Source organism: Labrus mixtus, chromosome 20, assembly GCF_963584025.1.
Source record: "Labrus mixtus chromosome 20, fLabMix1.1, whole genome shotgun sequence".
Lineage (NCBI taxonomy): Eukaryota > Metazoa > Chordata > Actinopteri > Labriformes > Labridae > Labrus > Labrus mixtus.
The window spans coordinates 17044106-17065389 of NC_083631.1; the positions used below are offsets into that span (position 1 = coordinate 17044106).

Consider the following 21284-nt stretch of genomic DNA (forward strand, 5'->3'; position numbering starts at 1 on the left):
TAATAATAAAACCATTAAAAAAAAAAACATCTGTGGATTCAATCACTTAAAATGAGCTGCTCATGGATGTTGTTAATTCAAACCAACAAACAAGAAGAGACTTTAAAAATGAGCACGTCTTGTTAAACAGGTGTTTAGCATGCTTTTTTTTTCAACCGCGCTTCATGTAACAATCTCGTTAGAAATTACGAGAAACAAGGTGTTCAGCACAGACCAAGCAGAAACCTCCGATGTTGGAAATTGAAGCCGATGTGAAAAATCCTGCAGTTTGTCGAGTGTCCCCTTGAGGCTGGCTGCAGAAGTATCGGAAGTCACACACACCAAGCCAAAAAAAGCTATCAATGAACATGTTTACAGCCTGGCTCAAAGAACGAGAGAGGTCTGATTAGCTCACGTCTCCACTGGCACACACTGGGTTTTTTTGAGAGTTTTTATTTTATGAAGGGTAAGCTTTATTCACAAAAGGGCGTGTTGCTGACCTGATTGACCGCAGGGCGCCATGTAACATTTTTTCCAGAGGCTTAAAACATACCTCGGCTGTAGCTATAGCCTGTTGTTAGGTTGACTCAAAGTCAGGGTGAGACAGCAAATGCAGGATGGCTTCTGCTGCAGTAACAGATCTGTGACGTCACTCAGGCTTGGTTCATTAATATTTACAATCTAGAAATCAAATCTAGAATTGTCTTCAGCTTTGTTAAGATTTAATTGAATTGAAGTAACTTTAAAAATAAAAAAGAGACATGCGAATATGACATCATCGACTCATAAATACACTGTAAAAAATGTAAGTTGTAGACATTCTCAGGAGTTGTCAGTAAAATCAAAGTATTAAACATGGTACAAAAAAAGATACAGAGGATAACAGGATTAAAAAAAATAAAGAATTCTACATATTAGATAAAAAATAATAATGAAACAATTCTGCAAAAGTAAAATTTGTTGGACTGATTCCTGGTGAGAGATTGACTGTAAACGACATCAGAAGGAACTACAATGTTGGCGGTTTGTGGACTGGACTCAACTGTTGTTAGGATGATTATGGATTTAAATTTAGTGTTCAGTAACAGGCTAACTCTCTGTCTAAGTTGACACTAATATTTTTAAACCATACCTTTTTGCTAAATTTGAGGGTAAAAACTAAAGAATTAGGCCAGGTCTCACTCTAGCCCTTTTCACACATGCACTCAGGAAGATTTCAATAAAGTTAAAGGACGGCCTACCCTTAGAAATCTCTCCTGAGTTGCGCGAATGCTATGTTTAATTGGACGTATTCACAGTGTCAAAGACAGAATGGGAATGAAACATGCTGGTGAGCAGGAAGAAAATGAAGCGGCTTCAATAAGCTTCAGAAGACCACATCGGTTGGGGACCATGTGTGCATCATCACGGCCAGTTGATATCCGGCTGCGTTCATCAGCTTGCCCCACTTTCTTGAGCAAATTTTACGATGGAGGAAAAAGTTCCAAACAATTGAGATGAAAAATGATGCTATCTGCATTCGAACGTGCAACAATATTCCAATAGTTTAGGGCATGTGTGAATAGGGCTTCTATAGAGGGTTGGTTTGGGAGATTATGAAAGTACAACCACTTGCACACATGGCTTTAAAATCCTGATTAAACCGTGTGTTTACATAATTCTGCCTCCATGCAGACACAATTAGAAGTGTCTGGATCTACAGCAGTGCTCCTGCTGTCAGACGTCTGATGAAAATTGAGACCCCCACGGATCCTCAAACAGACAAATCCTGTCTGTGTAAGACGAGTACCCTCAGCTGTCGTCAGGAACTGAGAACGAAAAGGTGATCTGTTCTCAAGTGAAAGTCATCGTCATCTTCAGGAAAATGAAGAGGGTGAAAGATGTGGACGGTCAGTCTGTGCCCCATCATGCACTGGGCTAGCAGGGAAGCATCTGAAAAGGAGAAAGAAAACTAAGCTGACTGCTTCTTTATAGTAAAAGTTTCAAACATCCTTGAGCTTTGTGCTCCACTAACCGGTGGCTGATTGACGTAGTTCCCCTCATCATCATCATCATCATCGTCATCGTCATCATTGTCACTACTGCTGCTGCTCTGAGCGGACAAGTCTGGTGTTGATCCTGTAAGAAAGCATTCAATGAGACATCAGTTGAACCTGTTACGTGATCTCGGTGTTTTCAAGTGGCATGAGACAAAACATCAAGAAGAAACATCACAAGGAATCAAATCATCATCTAGAGCTCTTTTCACACACGTGAACATTTCTAGAAAATTTCAGGACAGCTTGCTTTGGGAAGCAGCATTGAGGAAGACCTTAGGGTAACATGAAGTAACTTTAAAAAAAACACTAAAAATCCAACTCACGTTGAAGGAGCAGCAGCTCAACATTCAGGTAATCTCTGTCCTCTGAGGAGATAAGACAATGTTTATGAAAAGTTTTTTTTTTGTTTTTTGGCCTTTGAAAAAAAAAGTATTTAAACACTCTACACTAAAAGAACTTGTATTGAAATCAAGTTGAAAGCTAATTTGATATTAAAACTAATTAAAAATCAAGAGAAAACCTTACCTTTCTTCTCTGGGACATTCTCATAATCATGTAGAACATCTGTTGTGAAACAAACAGCTGATCAGTTTTCTGAAAACAATGTCAATATAAGAAGTCAATGATGTTTTAAAGTCTAACAACTTATCTGGAAGGCTGGAGGTCATAAATTAGAGATAGCTTAAATATGCACACACTGTAGAAGTACTTTAAACTTCTGGTATCCAGATTGTACCTGAACTGGGTGTCGAAGCTCGGCTCTGATTGGTCAGAGGATTTTCACCTTCAGGCAACACAATTCTGCAAAAAAAAACAGAGAAGAAGAAATGATCAGACGAGAATTACTGCTGCGACCTAGGAGAAAAGCAGTGCCTGAAGGATAAACTTACATGTATCCAGGGTCTTCTTGATCACTCTCAGTGTTTATGTAATCGGGTCCTGCAGAAAACATCACGTCAGCTCATCATTTACTACACAATCATTACTCTGACATCACAATTACATCTTAAAAGTGAGAGATGAAGTAGGCTAAATGAAAAACTCTGGTGTTCTCTTGCTGCTTCCACGCTGTTAAAATCCTGACATATAAACCAAGGTGGGAACAAGTCACTTTTTGTCAAAGTTACACAGAAGTCCAACAGTTCCCATGTCTGGACTAAGGCTAAGTCCAAGTCATGCATCAAACCGAACAACTCCTAGATAGAGGGAATTCCATTGTAAGTCAAGGCCAACAAGCCCCTTATCAAGACTTATAAGTCCCAAGTCAAAACGTACAAGTCCTAATACAAGGCCAGCATGTCCCAAATTAAGTCCTTACAAGTCTCAAAGTCAAGGCCTCTAAGTCCAAAGTCAGGACTAACAAGTCAAATCACCTAGTCTCAAGACAAACAATTTCCAAATCAAACCAACAAGTCACAAGTAAAGGCTAATAAGTCCCAAATCAAGTCTTACAAGTCCCAAGTCAAAACCAATAAGTCTCAAAGTTCCAAAGTTTGAAGCCAACAGATCTCAAAACCACCTGGTCTGAAGTTAAAAAAAAAAAAGCCATTTGTAAATCCAGGCCATAAGTCCAACCTGCCAGCAAGTCCCATGTCGTGCACAACATGTCCAAAACTAACGAGTCCAAAGGTCTAAGTCCCACGACAAAGCAACCTGTTGTTAGTTGACAAATAAATTGTTTCGGCCACCAAGTTCCAAGCTGAGAGCATTTAGTCCTAAGTCAAAGCCAATAAATGATATCAAGACTTACAAATGTCAAAACAAAGCTAAAGTCTTCCATGCAGCAGAAATGCCATAGGGAGCATTTCTTACTACACTGAAATAACCCAATGGTGAACCAGAAGCTCTTTAGTAACTCAACGTCTTTATGATTTTAAAGTTACAACAAACATGACTTCTTTTTGCTTCGTCAACATGGATTTGTAAAATGCAACAGTGGAAGCAAACTTATTCTTACCATCAACTGGATTCTCATAGCTTGGATTACTTTCTGTAGGTTAGAAAGAAGTAACAGGTGAGTCCAACGTTTAGATATACAGCACAAAGCTGTGGAGAAAGCAAGAGTGAAAAAATGAGAGTCTCACGAGTTTCTGTTGGGGTGAAGGATCGATGTCTCCTCTGAGTTCCAGGATCAGTTGAAGGTGAGCTGAGTTTGACAAGAAAAAAAAAAAAACGACATCCTTTAATATATTTTCTACAATTCACTTAGCAGACACTTTTCTAATGGAATAAAAACCCTGACATGTGCTAAGTCTGTCATATTCTCACGTCTAAAAAACAAACAAACTATGAAATCGAGGGAACTTTACCTAAAAATGTAAATTGGAAGTACTTGTTCTTAAATATTCCCAACTTATACCACTTTTGACACTACATTTCTAGTGGGTGTTTCAAACCTTCTATTTATTGAAAAGCGTTGCTACTTGAATCTGTTCATGCCAAGTTATTTTTCTGAGTTGAGTTGTTCAAACAAATCCAATTATTTACAGGAAGTTATCGTGTCGTGTAGGAGGGACAAACTTGAAATTGAACCACATAAAAAAAAAAAAACTTGTGCGATAAATGACAAAAATAAATCTAATCTTTCTGGAACTTCAGGGTTTGATAAATTAACACTCTGAAATGGACCGTTCAGTATTATGAGCAAAGCTATTTTTTGATATTTCTCTGATAATACCTTTGTGTAACAACAATATTATTATGTATTGTGAATGAAAGCAGTTCTTTAACTTGGCACAAAGTTATTTGATTTTTTTAGCGTAGTTACTTCAACTCAAGTAAAAGATCTAAACACTTCCTTCAACAATGGATTTCTTTGCAGCTTGTTTTAAAACGCGTTTCAGTGATCTGAAAGTTGCACAGCGTCAGCGTTCACATCTGTGTCAATCCTTAGTCTCTACATGTGTACAGGGTGTGAACCAGGTGGTTCTAAAAAAAAAAGGGACTCACAAAGGTGACAGCAGGTTGGATGAAGGGTGGATGGAGTTCGTATCAATGCTCGGCTGGTCTGTGGTACGACAGCAATACGTACAGTTACTACATCGAAATGTTTATTGTTGCATTATAATTAAATGTTTATGATTCAGCAAGTTAACATGTTTGTTTGTAAGCTCAATATCTTGTGATTGTCCTTATATTCCACAAATATACACTACAAGACCAACAGTTACATGTTTGTTGTTGTTGCAGGATTCAAGGCAAAGACAGCAGCCATTACTTTGACCATCACAAGAAAAAAACATTTCAGGGTTTTACACTCACATGGATGGATCACTCTGAAATTAGTGGATCTAATCAATAAAGGAAAGAGAGGTTAGAAAAATAGAGAACAGCAAGATTTGACTTGAAGTATTACGCAATAAAAACAATCTTAACAATGTTACAGGAGAAAAAAAATCTTACGGCATGTATTCATCTGACGCATTTCCTTGGCTGATGGAGACTGGTGGGAATGAAGAAAAAGTTTAACTGAGATAACGTGAGTGTAAAGTGATTGTCTTCTAGCAGCTGAAACCAAAAATCAAAGACACACAAGTGCAAAAACATTGGTTGAGGCTGCTGACCGCAGAGAGGACTAACGTGTTAGGTCATCTGTTAACCACATGTTAGGGCAGTGTAAGAAGTGTACAGAGAGATATCAACCCACCCGGTGGGCCATTTGTTCTGCAGTCCAGACAGACGACAGCCAGGAGCACCATCGAGACAAAAATGGCAACCACCATAACCAGGAAAAGCCAGGAGCTGTTCATGTTTCATCTGAAGAGGACAGAGGAGGACAGCATTAGACCATTAGATGAACCCAAGTGACTCTGGTATGGCTCTGACTTTTTCCTCTTGAGTCACCACGAGGTTTACATTTGGATTGAAATTATTTAACGACTGTTGGACAGATCGTGATGACATTTTTGCGGAGATGTTCATGATTCCCAGAGGATGAAACTCACCGACTGTGATCGTCAGAATTTTTCTGCGGCATCACAGTGAGGTTGATATTTTCTGTTATATGTACAACTGATGGATGTTTTTTTTAAATTACATTACACTTTTCTTTTATAATTTTCTAAACAGCCGTTAGATGGAGTGACAGATAGAGAATTTGTGCACTAACGACAGTTTTACTTCAACAATAAGACATGTTGCAACTTGAAAGCGCCGGCTGTACTTTTTTAAAATAACTTCTGGTTTGATACTTTGCTGAAGCCTCAGAATAATTGTCTTCCTACTGATCACAGAGGTACATCACACAGGAAGGAAAACCATGTTACACGTGCAAAGACTAGGTGGCACAGCGCGTCTTCATTCCTCCTCCAACCTGAACTCATAAATAATCGCCAATTTACTCACAACACTAAACACTGTACCCAGAAGAAACAAGCACCCACTCACATGGCGTTAAAATGGAGACAAAGCTGCCACAAACACACAGGTCCCCCTCAACTACACCTTTAACATTTCAGCTCATTTACACATTCTAATCTCTGAGAGATCAGATCCTGACCCAACATTGCAGAGTGCTTAACCTCTTGGTGAGTTTTGTGTTAGTTTCTTCCTAAACCAAAACTTTATTAAGATTTCAATAAAAAAGGAAGTCAGACATTTGAAATCTGTGTCTAAAGAGGTTTGAAGGGGAAGTGTGACAAGAAATAACCGATTAAAAGGTTTATAGGTTACTAAATGTAAAACAAGTCCAGCTTTAAAAATCATACTTAAGTGTAAGTACAGAAGTATGACAACCAGTAAAAGTGCTGATTGTGCTGAGAACTGTCCCAGGCAGGTAATGATTGTGTATTATTTAAATGGATGAAGGCTACACTGCTGAAGGCGTAATAATGAATCAGAATCTAAATATCCTCAGCCTACTTTGAATTGTAAAATCTTATATCTCATTTGACAACAATCCGGAGGTTTTACCATAATTATCTGACAGATGCATCAAAGTATCTTGATATGGAAATACTTGAGTTATCTTCAGTCACAGAAGAACTATGAGTGGCTGCACATGTGACACAAATGTCTGGTGCTCGAGCTGCAACTCGAGTCTGGAGGACTTCTTAACCTTTGAAACCTTCAGTTTTGAAACACTCAACAGCTTCCTTTCTGGAAACCCTAAACATGATGACAAGCCTGCAGGAAGTCACAGATCTGAGTTGAGAGTCCTGTCAAGAACTCCCCCGCCCCGGCAAAAAAAAACAAAAACCCAAAAAAACACTTTTGTACAAGATAATCAGTGAGATATGGAGAAGCTCAGCATGCGATGAATCGTCTCTTCTGACCTATGAATCGTCTCTTGTAGGTTACAAACATTAATAAAATAACTCTATTGAATCAATTATCTTGAAGATTTGGGTTTTGTTTTCTTTCCAGGTGTGATTAGTGTTGTGAAATGTTAATGGGTTTTGGGGGAAAAGGAGCGTTTTGTTTAAAATGAGGATGTTATGTAAGTTTGAAAATGGTTTTTAGAGTAATTTGAGGTTGAGAAGATAACTTAAAATATTTGAACACCGACCTTCTGCTTCTTTAACCCATCGTGGCTCTTGTCCAACACCTTAAGGGTTTTTTTTTTATTTCTCTCTGCCCCACCTTATCTAACTAATGGCAACGCAGAAATGCCTTAACCCTGCAGTCTTTCTGATGTCCAGCAGGGGGCGACTCCACTGATTGATTAAAAAAAACGTATTTTGTAGTGATGTCTATGAGAGAATCAGTTAACTTTTCATTTGGTCTATTAGGGATACCTGCTAAGGACAAGTCAACCTTAAAATGTCTTGTTTAGCAATTAGTCGTATAGACAAACTAAGGAGTTAGCTGCTCATATTTTCAGTAGGCTAAGCACATTTTGGCATTTAGTCTGACTTTTTTGCTAGCCAAAAAATGAATAAATGCCTCACTAAAGGCTTTTTAACAGTCATCCACATACTTATAGATGAATTCCACTGGGCTATATTCACTTATTTTACATATTCTTTAAAAAGCTGTTGCACAGTAAACTAACGGTGACACCTTTTTAGCAAGAAAGGAAGGTTCCCGATCAACAGCGTTTCACATTTAACCGTATCAGGAGATGGTAGTTTGTGAATAATTTCCATATTTTCGCCAATATACCATTTCATTTTCATGTTATGACTTCAACAGCAGAGGACAGATGACGTCAAATGAAGGGAAAGTATGAGCTATAGTGAACATTTTTGACAAAGGCCACCGGCTAGATGTGAAACCGGGAAATTGTGGTTTATGGTCTTTACCCTGAGGGCCACCAGGTGACCCAAATGCTTAAAAGGCTGTCGATGCTAAATGCGCTAACTGACTGTCTTTAACACCGATAGCCGTCTTGACGCAATGAAGCAGCGAATACACCTACAACCACAGTTTTGCACGCTACATTTTGTAGAAACAGTCAAAGTTGTCTGATACCGATACCATCTTCTATATACTCCCACTCAAAAAAATCTGCTTGTCGTTTTTGAAAATCTATATCTCTACCAGTAAATGGCATGGCAGCCAGCAGAGAGTAGATTATTACTCAAATTTGCAAAAATACCACCAATTTGTGTTTTCCAGTCTTCATTTAAAGAAATAAAAACATAAAATATAACTGTTTCATCTAAACATCAGGGTTTCTCCCCGGCTCTTTGATAGACACAGGAAGTTAGAGGCGCAAACCAAGCGGAGGCTAACATTAGCTTAGCTTATTTCGAGGGGGGGTTAGCTCGTCTTTGGTGTTCTTTGTCCAGCCATAAAATAGAATTCGTACTATACACACAGGGTATGTTATATGAAGCTTTTCAATAATAACAACTAATTTTAAAAATGGTTTTCTAACCTCATCATTTTTTTCTTCCATGCTGGAGATTTTGTACTTGACGCCTGGTTGCTTTAAACAGAAGAGTGATCAAGAAATGTATTTATCATTTCAATCTTCTCTTGAATGCTTTTTGTCTTTCCTACCACCTTTTGCCAATCCAAATGTTTCAAACATACGGCAGGTTAGCGTACTTTGTGCCAATGTCGCTTTTTGACAGAAGTATTTGAAGGCCGAGGCCTAATTGGTATTTTACCACTCTGATGATTAAAATATTATTTAGGTTTGGAGTAAGCGTGCCGGCTTGATAATGTCTGATGGCCTGCTTCTACATGTGTGCAACCATCCTTCAAAAGGTCTGGTTTTGGGTATCTTAAACAGCTGTATATTGAACTCAACTCTAGTTTTTAGACTTCAGTGTGAGGAAAAAAGTGGCCCATTTCAATACCGAACCTGTGCTCCACATGCATTCTGGGAAATAAACTGAGGTTCGTCCACCCAACACTAGTCAGAGCTGAGGGAGTTGAAAAAAACAGAAGACTCACCTACACCTGAGAACAAACTGCGACTGGAGGGATGGATGGATGTAGAATGAGTTGTGTACTCCTTGAGTGTCTGATCCACATGAGGCGACTCTGCTAACCAACCATCTCTGAAGACTTCTTCCCTCACTTCGTTTCTCTTTCCGTCGTCTTTCCTCCCTGATGATCTGGTGTCTGATCTGCACCTTTAGCAACCTACTTTGCCATTTCCTCCGCCCCACCCTCCCTCCGTCACATACTCTCCTCCTCCGTCACATCTAAACCCAATCACCTCTTGAGTCGAGGTTTTCGATTCACCTCCTGCCACAAACCCTCCAGTGTTTTTTCCTGACGTGTTGTGAGAAAGACGATGTTCAACCCTCAACTCGGGTCAAAAGAGATGGAACCTTTAAAAGTTCAGAAAATACAGAGAAGTCTTAAGAAATTGTGAAACCAACTTCTGCAGAGGTTCACTCAACAGCCAACCAGCCGGCATCAAAAGGTCACCCCTCTATCAGTAGGTGATGTGGGGGTTGATCATACTGCCCTCTTTCAGACTAAAACTGCTGGTGGAAAAGAGGCCCGCAGCCAAGACGAAAAAAGATGCTGGGAGTTTAAGTTTAACACAAACACCTCCAACCAATAAGATATGTAACAGTGACACCTCAGAGCTGCAGCATGTGTGCGAACGCTGCTGCAACCGTCTCAACATCCTCCCACCTACAAACAGGAAACCACACCGAGGGAAGGAAGTCGAGTCCTCCTCTCCTCTCCTCTCCTCATGTCATCCTCGGCCTTGTTTTTTTCTTTTTGATAAGATAGCAGAGGAGAGGACAGAGAGATGAGAGTTGAGAGAACAGATTAAAAAAAACAACCTCCTGTTGATGAGAAAGAAGAGGGGAGCTCCTACTAAAAAAAAAAAAAAAAAAAAGGGAGGGAAAAAGAGTCAAGATACCAGATTTGGGCTCTTCTTTAACAACTGAGCTGCGTTTAATTTAATTGAGAACATGAAAAAGGTTCTTGTAGCTTGTAAAAACGCTGCAATTTTTTTTTTTTTTTTTTTAACCATTTGAGCATTTTCCCAATTTCAAACAGTGTGAAATGTCCCAAACTGGTTAAATGTGATTTAGAGCATATTATAATGTTGATCTTAGCAGTGTTGGAAAGATGTTCTGATCTCTCCAAAGGTTTAGAGCAGAAATCTAAATCAAATAATTAAGTTTTGAGTCCAAGCTAAGCTTAAGATAAAGATAATGCTTAATCACGAGAAAGGGATCAGGTCTTAAGATCCAAGACAAAAATACTAGATTATTTTTGTCTGTTTTCATATGAGCTATGAGATTTGATACATTTAAATAGTTTTTAGTAGTCGCTCCTCTCGAAATGTTACTGGACATGTCTTACAAACGTCATGCCACTGACCCTTTCTTAAAGATGGTGCAAACTGCTGACATTTTCTCTATCTGTGACATTGAAAACAAATCAGATGACTTCTTCTGCTCAAAAAATCATCTATTCTCTGAATCAGCAGCTAAGTATACAAGCTTTCCAGCATTAAACTGATGTAACACAACAGATATACATCTCTTTGCATTGCCAGAATAGTAGAGCTGCTATCCGTATCAAACTCAAGACACTGTTTAAAATGTTCAATCTGCAGTAATCGAGCCAATCCTATAGCAACCAAAATGTAAGCAATGAGTGTTTTTCTTAACAAATGTATTTAACATGTTTTAATCACAGACGTATCGTACAGGTACGTAATGTTGGCTAAAACTCAAATCTAGCTTATCAGAATCACTAAGAGCCAGGCTCGCTGTTTCCCTGTTTTCGCTAATTATGCTAAGCTAAGCTGCTATTGGCTATAGCTTCACATGAGAGTGCTCTTCATTTTTACATCTGCTACTTCATATTTTATGCAGTGAAAACAAACATTTCTTTCATGTAGAGGAATCATCTGCTTTTGGTTTCAATAAAAGAAAATACATATTTGAATATAGATAATAAATCTCTTTATCTCTGCACTTTTCAACCCGATGTTTAAATAAGAGGAGGAACATCATTTAGCCATTCACGAACCATTTTGAATTCCAAACACAACGACACGATGACAAGTTAATTCACCTTTAATAGCTCTCAAAAAATATTAGCTAAAATAATTTGAAGTTAACAACTTTGATTAATAACATTGATTTAAAATATTCTGATATTTCCTGCAGTTTGTGCTCTACCTGCAGAAATAAAAACAAGATGACTTGGTGAAGCTGCAATCTGACACAAAGAAAAAAAACAGAAACCGACCTGTGAGAAAGTAAAAACATCCCAACATCTCTTCAACGCTGAAAACATCTAAAACTAACACCAGGATTAAAACCAGCGGTAGTTCTAGAAAACGTAAAATAAACAGATGAATAAAAAGCTCTGATAACTGTTTCATTTTGTGGTTGTTGTTCTGCGTCTTTCTTAACTGTAAGAAGGTTAGTGTTATTATTCAAAGTAGCGGATACAAATGCATGGTTATGAATACTGATGAATAAAAGTGTCCTGTTTTTAAATTGCTGGAGGTTTTGGGAGTACAGTAATGTTTTGGTTTAACAGAGGATGTGGACCATGCTGGGACTGGATCCCAGATCCTGTTTTTCCTGCTAAAAGTTAAAACAAAATATTGATCAGAATGGAAACGGTCAGGTCCCACGGAGCAGTGTTTGGTGCTTCTCCTCAGAGAGTCTCTTGTGCTCGTTTTTTTTTTCCTCCGCTCTTCTTAAAATATTTCAAAGTCGTAGCAAAGAAAACTTAGATCTGGAGACAAAAATGTCTCCAAAGACTGGCGGCATGATCCGGGGCTTGGTAGAGTATAAAGTATAAAAAGTAAAGTCCAAAATTTTTAAAAAATAAAAGCCTCGATAAAATCTCTCTGCATGGCAGATATCTCATGAGTGATCACAGTCCTGAAAATATTAAATTAAAAGATAACCACAGGAGGATGCTGGACCGGAACCTTCATCAGATCAGAACGCTGGAGACCGGGACCCGAGTGGACCGGCCGCTTTTTGGTACAACGATCGGCTCGTCATCTGTGAGAAGACACAAACGTGAGGAGAAACGTTATCCTATTCTTTTTAAAAACAGAATATGTGTTTTATAACAAATTCAAGCTGGGTAATATGACAGGAAAAAAAGATTCTGATCATTTTTTATAATTTGAACAACATTTATTCTCATTGCATCATAAAAAGTTGCAGTTCAAAGATGGGGATAAAGATGGAAGAAAGCAGGCGATTTCTCAGTTGGAACTTTTGTCCTTAGCCCAACTTGAATGCTGCATTCTTTTTATCCGAGTAAAAGATGATTGAAACTGATTGAACACTGAATTAAGCAGAATAATCGGTGTATGCAGGGGCGTCAGAGGGGCCTGCCAGCCGAGCCGCAGCTAGCGGCTAGCTTTACCTCAGGATTTCCGCATTCATGGGGTTTCAGCTGGGAGACGAATTGTCTGCACAGGTATCCTCCTCTTCAAAATGAAAGGAACCCGTAATTAAAACCAAAACAAGGATATAAAAAAAGCAGTGATAAGGTTTAAAAACTGTGTTTCTCTGGCGCCCTTTGGGAGAGCTTTGAGGGGCTGCTAGCCAAGCTGCTGCTACATTTTTTAAATATTCTTTTTAACCAGAATCTCACTGTGACATCACAAGGAGAGAAAATTTGAAACAGAGCATTTCTCTCTGTTGTAAGACACTCAGGTTACCCAAATATATGTTCAGAAACACTGTAAAAGTGGATTTTTCATAATATGTCCCCTTTAAACTTTAAAGAAAAAACTGATGTGGGAAAAAAACAATCTGTTAATTTAATGTATCTATAAATGTTAAGGTTTATATCAAAGGATTGTCTACATGAGACCTTCACGGACCGGACACTGTACACTTTATACCCATAGTCCGCCTCACCTATAGGGACGTAGTTCTCGGCACGGTTGCGGTCTTGTTCGATGTAGAGTGCTGTGGCGAGGAAGAAAGCCCCGCCCACCACGGCTACGAAGGCGCAGAGCAGCAACGAGAGCTGCAGGGATCTGAACTGCCACAGGAACGAGTCCGTCTTCCTCAGGGAGTCCGAGACCTGAGACACACAGAGACCAGGTTCATAAACTACCTGCTGCAGCACACTGTAGACCAATACAATATTTTTCAGATGACTTAATTTGTGTCCTCCCCAACACTTCAGAGGGGAATATTCACTTTTTAATGCACTACCTTCATCAGCTTCTTACTGCTTCAATCTTCAACGAAAGACATTCACGTGTACCAAAGTGTTTTAAAGTCTCGTAGTAATACTTTTACTTCAGTGAGGACTCCAAATACTTCACCCACAGCTGCATTCTGTGACGCTACCGGTGTTATATTTAGACTTGTTGATCAGTGTAAGATGCTGAGAGTGACACAACCCTAGTCTATACAGAGTGTATGAAGCTACAGCAAGAGCCAGTCAGCTAAGCTCAGCATGAAGAAAGTAGATAGTTGGAGACAGCTAGCCTGGCTCAGTCCAAATGTCTGGATACTTAGGTTGGATTCATTTGAAACAATAGGAAACATTTGCTCCTCTGATACTTTTAGGGTTGAAGTATCTTGTCAGACACATGCGTATTTAAAGTCTGATTAGAAACTAGGTTAACCCACCGACAAATCAAACTTCTCTTTGGACAGAAAAAGCTTCCTCTAACAACTGTTTTTTTTTTTTCTATACAGGACAGTTAAAAATATGCAAACTGAAGGTAACTCTGTTAGATCTTTAACCTTATCCATTTATTGAAGTTATCTCAGCTTTCAAGTAGACTTTCTTTTTTAGACTCTGGACTTTATTGTCCCCATGGGGAGATTCCTTTTCACAGCACCGTTTCTGTCCAAGAGACAATACCCACCAAAGAACAGTAAATAAACAAAACACAGTGTAGAGAAGGGGCACTCACACGAGGCCATGTTGCTCCATACCGTGCACGATTGGAAGGCTGGGATCGATTATACTTAATGATCACATTGTGTACCCGCGCATGTGCTTGTGAATGAGCAATTGTACATGCCGAAGCCCACCTCTTCCATCTGTGCCAGGGCCAAGGAAGTGTACATGCACACCACTCAGACCAGACTTTGAGGGTCAAAACGTGCTGGGGAGCGGTACGGATTACCCAGTGTGAGTGCGCCCTTAAACAACTATTAAAAGTTCCCACCCTGGCCTGTCAGCGCTCTGAACCTCTGTCCTGAGGGAAGTGGGGCGAGGTGAATGTTTCTGGTGTCCTGTTTTATTGAGGTTGCAATGTGTGTCATGGCCCTGCTGTTGAGTTCTGTTAGGTTTGGTGTGGGGAGACCAATTATTCTGACAGCTGTGGTTGTGATGCGTGTGAGTTTGGTCCTATTTTTAACAGATAATAATAATTATTATTTGCTGGAACAAGGCTGTTTTCCAAAGTAAAGCTATAAAAAGCCATCTCTGTTCTGTGCTATTTGGCTAGCTTATGTGTGTGTGTGTGTTTCCAACGACCTACCACTCCAATCAGGTACGGACTTCCTGCGTCTCCCAGCAGATGTGAGATGACGATCTGCAGAGCCTCGGCCGTGGAGCGACGAGTGGGAACGACCACGTACTGACAAACAGACACGTTGTGATTTAATTGCATTTAAATGGAAAATCACGTAAACACAACTCGACTTGATTTGTTGCCATAAAAAGAACGAAAAAGAAAAGATTTGTGATAATATGGAAAAGCTGGAGATGTGTTTCTCACCAGCAGGATGTCGGCCACGATGGCCCAGTTCATGGACAGGAACGTCTCTCCGAGGAAAATGAAGACCTGAGGGAGGAACATCTTTATTATGTTGGATACGGCTGTTTTGGAACTTTACTTGAAGATTTCGGTTTATTTTTTGTTTATGACAGTTTGTAATGATTGTTGGCAACCGGATTCTTTCTTTTCATTAGTTATTCTACTTATTTCTAAAAGCACTCACATATGTGGCGATGGTGCTGTCCTGAGCGAAGACAATGGCCATGTAGAGGAAAGGTGCTGAGAGGAGCAGACCAGCGGCACAGACCAGCGGGTCAGCTCTGGCCGTCCTTTTCCTTAGCTGCCGACTCACCTGCACACCGCTGGCCACACCCAGCACGCCTGAGACGCAGGTGATGGCCCCGAAAATCAGACTGTCGGGAGAGAAACAGCGTCAGAGTGCTGCTCTTTTTTTTTCTTATATATATATGAAGATGAAAAGGTGTTCCCGAAAGCTGGATTTAATGAGCAGCCGTTACCCGACTGAGCAGGTTCCCCACTTGTTCTCACCTGTCAGAGGAGGCGCAGTTTCCCTCCACACAGGGCGCCCTTTCCCCGTTGAACACAGCTGCTCTGAAGAGGAACGTTGGCGCCCAAAGAGCCAGAGAGCCGGTGACAAACGCCACCGCTGTGAAGCCAAAGGTGGACAATACGAAGCTGTAGCTGCAGAGGAAGCGGAGACAATGATCAGCTGCGCGCTCACTGTGGTGGATGATTTCTTGAAGTCGTCTTTGGAAAGCAGGATGCTTATTAAGCACTTAAGGTTTCAATGAATTTAATCTTTGTATAACCTTGAATGTAGTAAGTCTGCAGCAGGATCTAATGAAGCCCTACTCTTTGCCAAAGAGACTTTAGACACATTGCTAATCCTTGTACAACAACGGTCTAAAGAAGGGGATTCAGTTATTTTTAACCATGGCAATATTGAATTTGCGCAGCTTGCAGCTCTGTTACAAGACGTAACGGCTAGAATTCTTGGTCAAATACTCTGATCAAGTATGTTCTTGTTTTTGTCCCTGACGGGCTGTGATTGTTATTCTGTGTGTCTGACATTTTAGCAATGATTCATACAGGAATAGACCTGATTTTTAAAGAGTAAACAAGCACCAGCCGATAAATGACTCCTCGACACAGCAACCAAACTCGCTTGACAAAAACAGTATTTTTACCAACAGAATATAAGAGTCTGACGCTAACCCTCTACTGTGAGATAGTTTCAGTAATTGCATAATTAGATTTTGTTATCTTGTGACTTCAACTATGAAGATTCTGCATGAAAACAGACCCCACACAGAGATTCTACTATTTGTAACATGAGATCGTGATCATTAGTAAGTGAGCATTACGACGTTCAGAAGTGCAAGATGCTGAGTCTCTGTTTCATCTTCTACTGAGGGGCTTTTGATGACATTTTGTCTGTGAAATAAAGGATTCAGTTATGAGAATGTTCCACGATGACTGATACGTTGTGGTGACGGAAAGAGAAACCCTGCTCAGCTTTTAGCGCCCGACATCTTCTTCATCTAAGATATTTGCACAGCTCTGCAGGCTTGCAAAACAACAGGAGCACCGTGTGTTACACACAGCTGCTGCTCAACACTTGTTTCAATTTGATAAGTTAAAGTTGTAAAAAAAAAAGAAGATCAAGCGGAAAGAAATATCACTTCAGGGAAACAGGCTGTGGGTGTTTAGACAGTTCAGCAGCATCATAGACTACATCCACCAGCATGAAGGTGAAGTTTATTCAACACAGTGCTATGAGAACGGTGAGGTGACGGTTGAACTGACTTTTTGCTCAGAGCTTGCAGGTCCTTCAGCCAGCTGGTCTGGTGCAGCTGGTGCTCCGGTCGAACTTCGATGGCTCCTCTTTTGGGCTCCTTGACCACAAGCAGCAGAAGCACCACCGCGATCAGTCCCAACCCCGGGGTCACCTGAAGAGAGAACGACACAAACGACAAGGGCGATCAGTTCCAGATGTTCCAACTGCATCTGTGTGTTTCTGGAAAGAGACGGCAAATAAATAAATAACTAAAAGCAGTCAGGCGTACCCGTAGAGCCCAGTGCCAGTCCTGTGCTAGATTTCCGACTTGTGAGCCCACGATGTATCCAAGACCGCTGGAATAAAAATAAAAAAAAGATGATAAGGTGTTAAAACGGTAATCAACACACAGCTCAATAAAAGTTACAGATGCAAAGATAACTGTAATGATTAAACCTACCTGCCGAAAGGGATTGCAAAATAAAAAATGGAGAGCATATTTGTCCTCTTTCCCTTCACATAGAGGTCAGCTATGATAGTAGGAGCGATGGTGGAGTAACTGGCCTCTCCGACACCAACCAGGCCTCGCGTCAACAGCAAGGCCCAGAAATGCTGCAGGAAGGGGGGAGGTGGGAGGATTTACAAAAGAACATTTAAAAAAAAAAAAAAAGAAAAAAAAAAAAGAAGTTTAATTATTTTAACACGGCAACAAGAAGTGTCAGAAGAGTTTTGGGAAAAGAGAGGTGTGACTCACTTCTTTGGGGGTGTAGGAGCTGGCAAGCGTCACCAGAGACCAGAAAGTGATGCCAAAGCTCATGATAATCTTCCTGTTGTACCTGTCGCCAAGGTAGCCAAAGACAGGAGCCAGGAACATGTAACTGCAGATGAAAACTGGGAGGAAAAGGCAAAACGAACTCAATGAGCTGATAATCCAAAGTTCAAGTTTTTCCAAGAAATGCCACTTAGTTAACACAGAAAATCTCATTTCAGTCTAGTTGGTCGGTAATATGAAGATTAAAAGGTGAAGAATGTTAAATAACCTTGTAGGATATTTTCTTACCTGTTTGGAGTAAGCCAGACTTGCTATCATCGATCCCAAAATATTGTTCAATGTCGGGGAGAACACCTGGTGGAGTCAAGAGAAGACGTTTTACCTCTCAGGTAATAAGATAAGAATGGGCAGCAGTCGCTCAGCAGTAAATCAAGACTCCAGAAAAGCAAGTTAAACGTGATATAATTCCTACAATCCGTTTCTAAAACTAAGAGAAGTATGAGATTATAGAGAATAAAGTTAGAGTTAAGAGTTAAGTCACTTAATTTCCCTTTGTTCAGTTAGTGCGTAGCTGGTCAGCTGAAGTCTATAAGACGACAAATCTATCAGGCGCTAAAATGACCTGCAGAAGTAGTCTACATACTACTAGCTGAAAGCTTCCGGTTGGCTGTGACGGTGCAGCAGGTGTACCATACCTGCCACAGTGAACCTGTCCATGTAGTTGAGCAGGTTGATGTAGCAGAGGGTGAAAACAGTCAGCAGCGCGCGCACTCTGGACACCCCGCTGGCCGACTCCTCTTGCGTCTGCTGAGCCACACCATCGCCGGTGCCTCTCTCGTCCTGACCCTCCGCCTCGCTGTCGTCGGAGAAGAACGGCGCGGATTCCGACGTGTGCTCGCCCAGAGACATGGCTGATGCTGGGCAGAGGGATCAAGACCAGAGGGTTACTCAATCAACAACTCAAGTTACTCAATCACAACCATTGAGTCTTTTCACATGGGTGTACAAGAAACTGACCTGTGAAACTTCTTAAGATAAAAAAAAAGAAAAAGATTCATGAATGATGCTAAGTTTCATGTAAATCTAAAATATCACTATAACAAATAACAATAAAAGATCACCTTTGGAGCTGATTGGCAGGGGCACTAAGAAAAACAGGGTAATGCATTGGTGTCAATAGTAGCAGCAGCTCAACAGGAAAATCCTGTTTCATCTCCTGCAGCTATCAACAGTGGGTTCACTCTGACAAAATCAGGTTAATTGTCCCACAACATAAAATAAATTTAGAGGTTATCTTGCTTTTTTTTCTTCTTCACACCAAACTATAGCTGTAACGTGTATCTCATTTCATCAATCAGCTGATTTGTATCTACATGATCAACAACCACGTCCTTCCTTCCTTCCTTGAGGTAAAAGACGTTTACTGTCAGTGTCAAGAGAGTAGAAAAGAAACCAGAAGTTATTCACATTCAAGACACTGAAATCAGAAGATGGCCTCTTTTTCTTTCTTTAAAAGCTACTCAAGCAATAGAATCACTTGATGGTGATTAGGGTGTGAAAAAGTGGATGTGAGGTGAATTGATGACGACTAATCAACATATTCTACACGGATCCACAGCACTTTAAAGAACACAGTCTATAACAAGCAGTGTCAGAACTCAAGACATGTTACTCAAGCTAAGACTAGTTGTTTTTTTTTATAGCATGTAAATGTCGGGGAGAGCAATTTTAACATTTGTATATAATGTCTGTTTGTAATGAAGGATGTAGATATTGGATTTTCTGCCTGCAGGAGAAAAGCGTGCTGATGAGAGAATAAATGAGAAGACCTTGAAGTGAAGAACAGGAAGAGAAAGAAGAAGACGTGGTAGACATGACTCTGTGAAACTGTCAATCATGTGAATTGTAAAGTAACAAAGTGCAATGAACTGTGTGTGTGTGTGTGTGTGTGTGTGTGTGTGTGTGTGTGTGTGTGTGTGTGTGTGTGTGTGTGTGTGTGTGTGTGGTTAGAGACTCTGAACTACACCTGAGCAGAGTCCTTCTAATTTCATGAATCTTATTCACAGCAAATGTTAACTTCGATTTTGGACGGTAGAGGATGACATGGGATGTTTTATAGACTGATACATTTGACAGATCTTTTAAATAAACTAAAAAGGGAGGGGGGGGGGGGGGGGGGGGGGGGAATAATACTTAAAAACTCAGAATCCCAGAGGGTTTCGGACACCTTTTTACAGCTACATTTTACAATGAAGCCTACCTTGACCCTCTCATAAACGACACTAGAAGTCCAGAAAGGAACTGTGTAATCACCTGCTTACGAGGGGAATCTGTCATCCCGCATTAAAATGGGACGAAAGCGTATTTGATGGAAGGCAATGTCACAAGATAATACTAAAAAAAATGACAAGTCTATTAAAGCCCCTGTGAGGAATTTTTAAACTGGTTGTGAAAAGGACTGAAATTCACAGTGATGCCTCTTTGTGAGCAATTCAAAACAGCCTCCCTTCATTCAGAATTCAGTTCATTTTACTTATCTCGCTCTACAGAAAAGGTCAGGGTGGCTTTTAATAGTCAATTTTGTCACAGTACACATTGAAGGGATGCTCTGACAAATACGGCTTAAAAATAATTTCTATTTAAGCACAAAGGCAATAACAATACCATAATAAGACAATATTTTCTACTTTTTCTATATTTTATTTTATACAAAAAAAAAACAAACACGTTATTTTAAAGACTTTATCAAAAAGTAATGTAGTAAAAAAAAATCATCTCACTTGAAATTGCACTTCACACAATGTTTTTAGTTAAACAAAGACAAATAAAATTCTGGTTAAATTCGACATTTTTTTAAAGGGAGTTCGGCGTCAGATCAGCTGAAGAGCGGATTCAACAAGTCTTTGTTTTTGGATTTACTTGCCCTTATGAGGAAAACAAAAACAAACTGGTGTTGGTTTTTAGTCTATGTGCATATTAATTGTATAGCTTGGCCGTGTTAAGCCTGTTACTGTCTCCATTGGCCTGTTGTTGGGCTGTTGTTTACCTTGCAGGATGAGTCACAGCGGACGCTTCTTTCTTCTTCCTGCCTTTGTGCGCCGCCGCTCCAAATTAACACCTCCGTCACAGACTGCAGTGAATGCTATTTAAAACCCATGTTGACGGTTTACAAAAAAAAATGTCCACAGAGAACAGCGTCAACCCTGGCTTGCATTCAAAACACCCTAATGTTTACTCGAGAGCAGTTTAGAGATGACACTTGTGCACGGGCGCCATATTGGATCTGACTAAACTTCCGCTTCGCAGCTCACATGACTTTTACATCTGCAAGTCACATGACTGCATCGATTGCGTTATCAAATCAGTGTTTGATCAACATGATGAAAATATGAGTGTATCTTACATTCCCCTAGACATGCAGGCTACAGATGTTAATCTAGATTTACTCAAGTGTTGCACAAACGTTTCAGCTCCTTATTTCACATTTTATTGGGAAATTAAATACTCTAACAATATTTTTTATAGTTTTTTTCACATTATACTTCTACATTTTCGTTAAAAAAAAAAAAAAAAGATTGTAAAATCTAATACTGTGACAGA

At 39.9% G+C, this 21284-nt stretch overlaps 4 protein-coding genes across 5 annotated transcripts in view; 1 reads left to right on the forward strand and 3 right to left on the reverse strand.

Annotated features, from left to right (window-relative positions):
- The window catches only part of nupr1b (nuclear protein 1b), a 155369-nt gene that overhangs the window by 110341 nt on the left and 23744 nt on the right, over positions 1-21284 (forward strand). The window lies entirely within an intron of this gene.
- cdipt (CDP-diacylglycerol--inositol 3-phosphatidyltransferase (phosphatidylinositol synthase)) overlaps positions 1-21284 on the reverse strand; it is an 80678-nt gene that overhangs the window by 56094 nt on the left and 3300 nt on the right. The gene's annotated exons all lie outside the window — the stretch shown is intronic.
- Positions 680-9551, reverse strand: LOC132954204 (uncharacterized). Its single transcript, XM_061026708.1, has 13 exons — positions 9363-9551; positions 5665-5774; positions 5421-5460; positions 5280-5308; positions 4968-5025; positions 4103-4164; positions 3976-4008; positions 2909-2957; positions 2755-2819; positions 2544-2582; positions 2342-2383; positions 1994-2097; positions 680-1911 (listed from the first exon to the last, which is right to left on the reverse strand). The coding sequence occupies exons 2-13, from the start codon at positions 5765-5767 to the stop codon at positions 1897-1899; spliced, it is 639 nt and encodes a 212-aa protein (XP_060882691.1). The 5' UTR covers positions 5768-5774; positions 9363-9551; the 3' UTR covers positions 680-1896.
- Positions 11449-20982, reverse strand: spns1 (SPNS lysolipid transporter 1, lysophospholipid). 2 transcript variants are annotated; one of them, XM_061065728.1, is made up of 14 exons: positions 20731-20982; positions 18380-18601; positions 17973-18038; positions 17667-17803; positions 17373-17524; positions 17202-17268; positions 16942-17084; positions 15664-15816; positions 15338-15527; positions 15115-15180; positions 14875-14973; positions 13286-13454; positions 12786-12849; positions 11449-12412 (listed from the first exon to the last, which is right to left on the reverse strand). In XM_061065728.1, the coding sequence occupies exons 2-13, from the start codon at positions 18591-18593 to the stop codon at positions 12812-12814; spliced, it is 1494 nt and encodes a 497-aa protein (XP_060921711.1). In that variant the 5' UTR covers positions 18594-18601; positions 20731-20982; the 3' UTR covers positions 11449-12412; positions 12786-12811. The 2 variants fall into 2 exon arrangements, with proteins under 2 accessions (XP_060921711.1, XP_060921710.1); XM_061065727.1 differs by lacking the exon at positions 12786-12849.

What these genes read in the sequence shown, in the direction of transcription:
- spns1 (XM_061065727.1), bottom strand. Translation starts at nt 18,593, where the DNA reads ATGTCTCTGGGCGAGCACACGTCGGAATCCGCGCCGTTCTTCTCCGAC. An exon ending in GTCTGGCTTACTCCAAACAG is followed by an intron (nt 17,804 to 17,972) that starts GTAAGAAAATAT and finishes TTTTCCTCCCAG; the next exon opens with TTTTCATCTGCAGTTACATG. An exon ending in TCGTGGCCGACATCCTGCTG is followed by an intron (nt 14,974 to 15,114) that starts GTGAGAAACACA and finishes TCTGTTTGTCAG; the next exon opens with TACGTGGTCGTTCCCACTCG.
- LOC132954204 (XM_061026708.1), bottom strand. Translation starts at nt 5,767, where the DNA reads ATGAACAGCTCCTGGCTTTTCCTGGTTATGGTGGTTGCCATTTTTGTC. An exon ending in GCGTCAGATGAATACATGCC is followed by an intron (nt 5,309 to 5,420) that starts GTAAGATTTTTT and finishes TTTATTGATTAG; the next exon opens with ATCCACTAATTTCAGAGTGA. An exon ending in TCCAACCTGCTGTCACCTTT is followed by an intron (nt 4,165 to 4,967) that starts GTGAGTCCCTTT and finishes TGTCAAACTCAG; the next exon opens with CTCACCTTCAACTGATCCTG.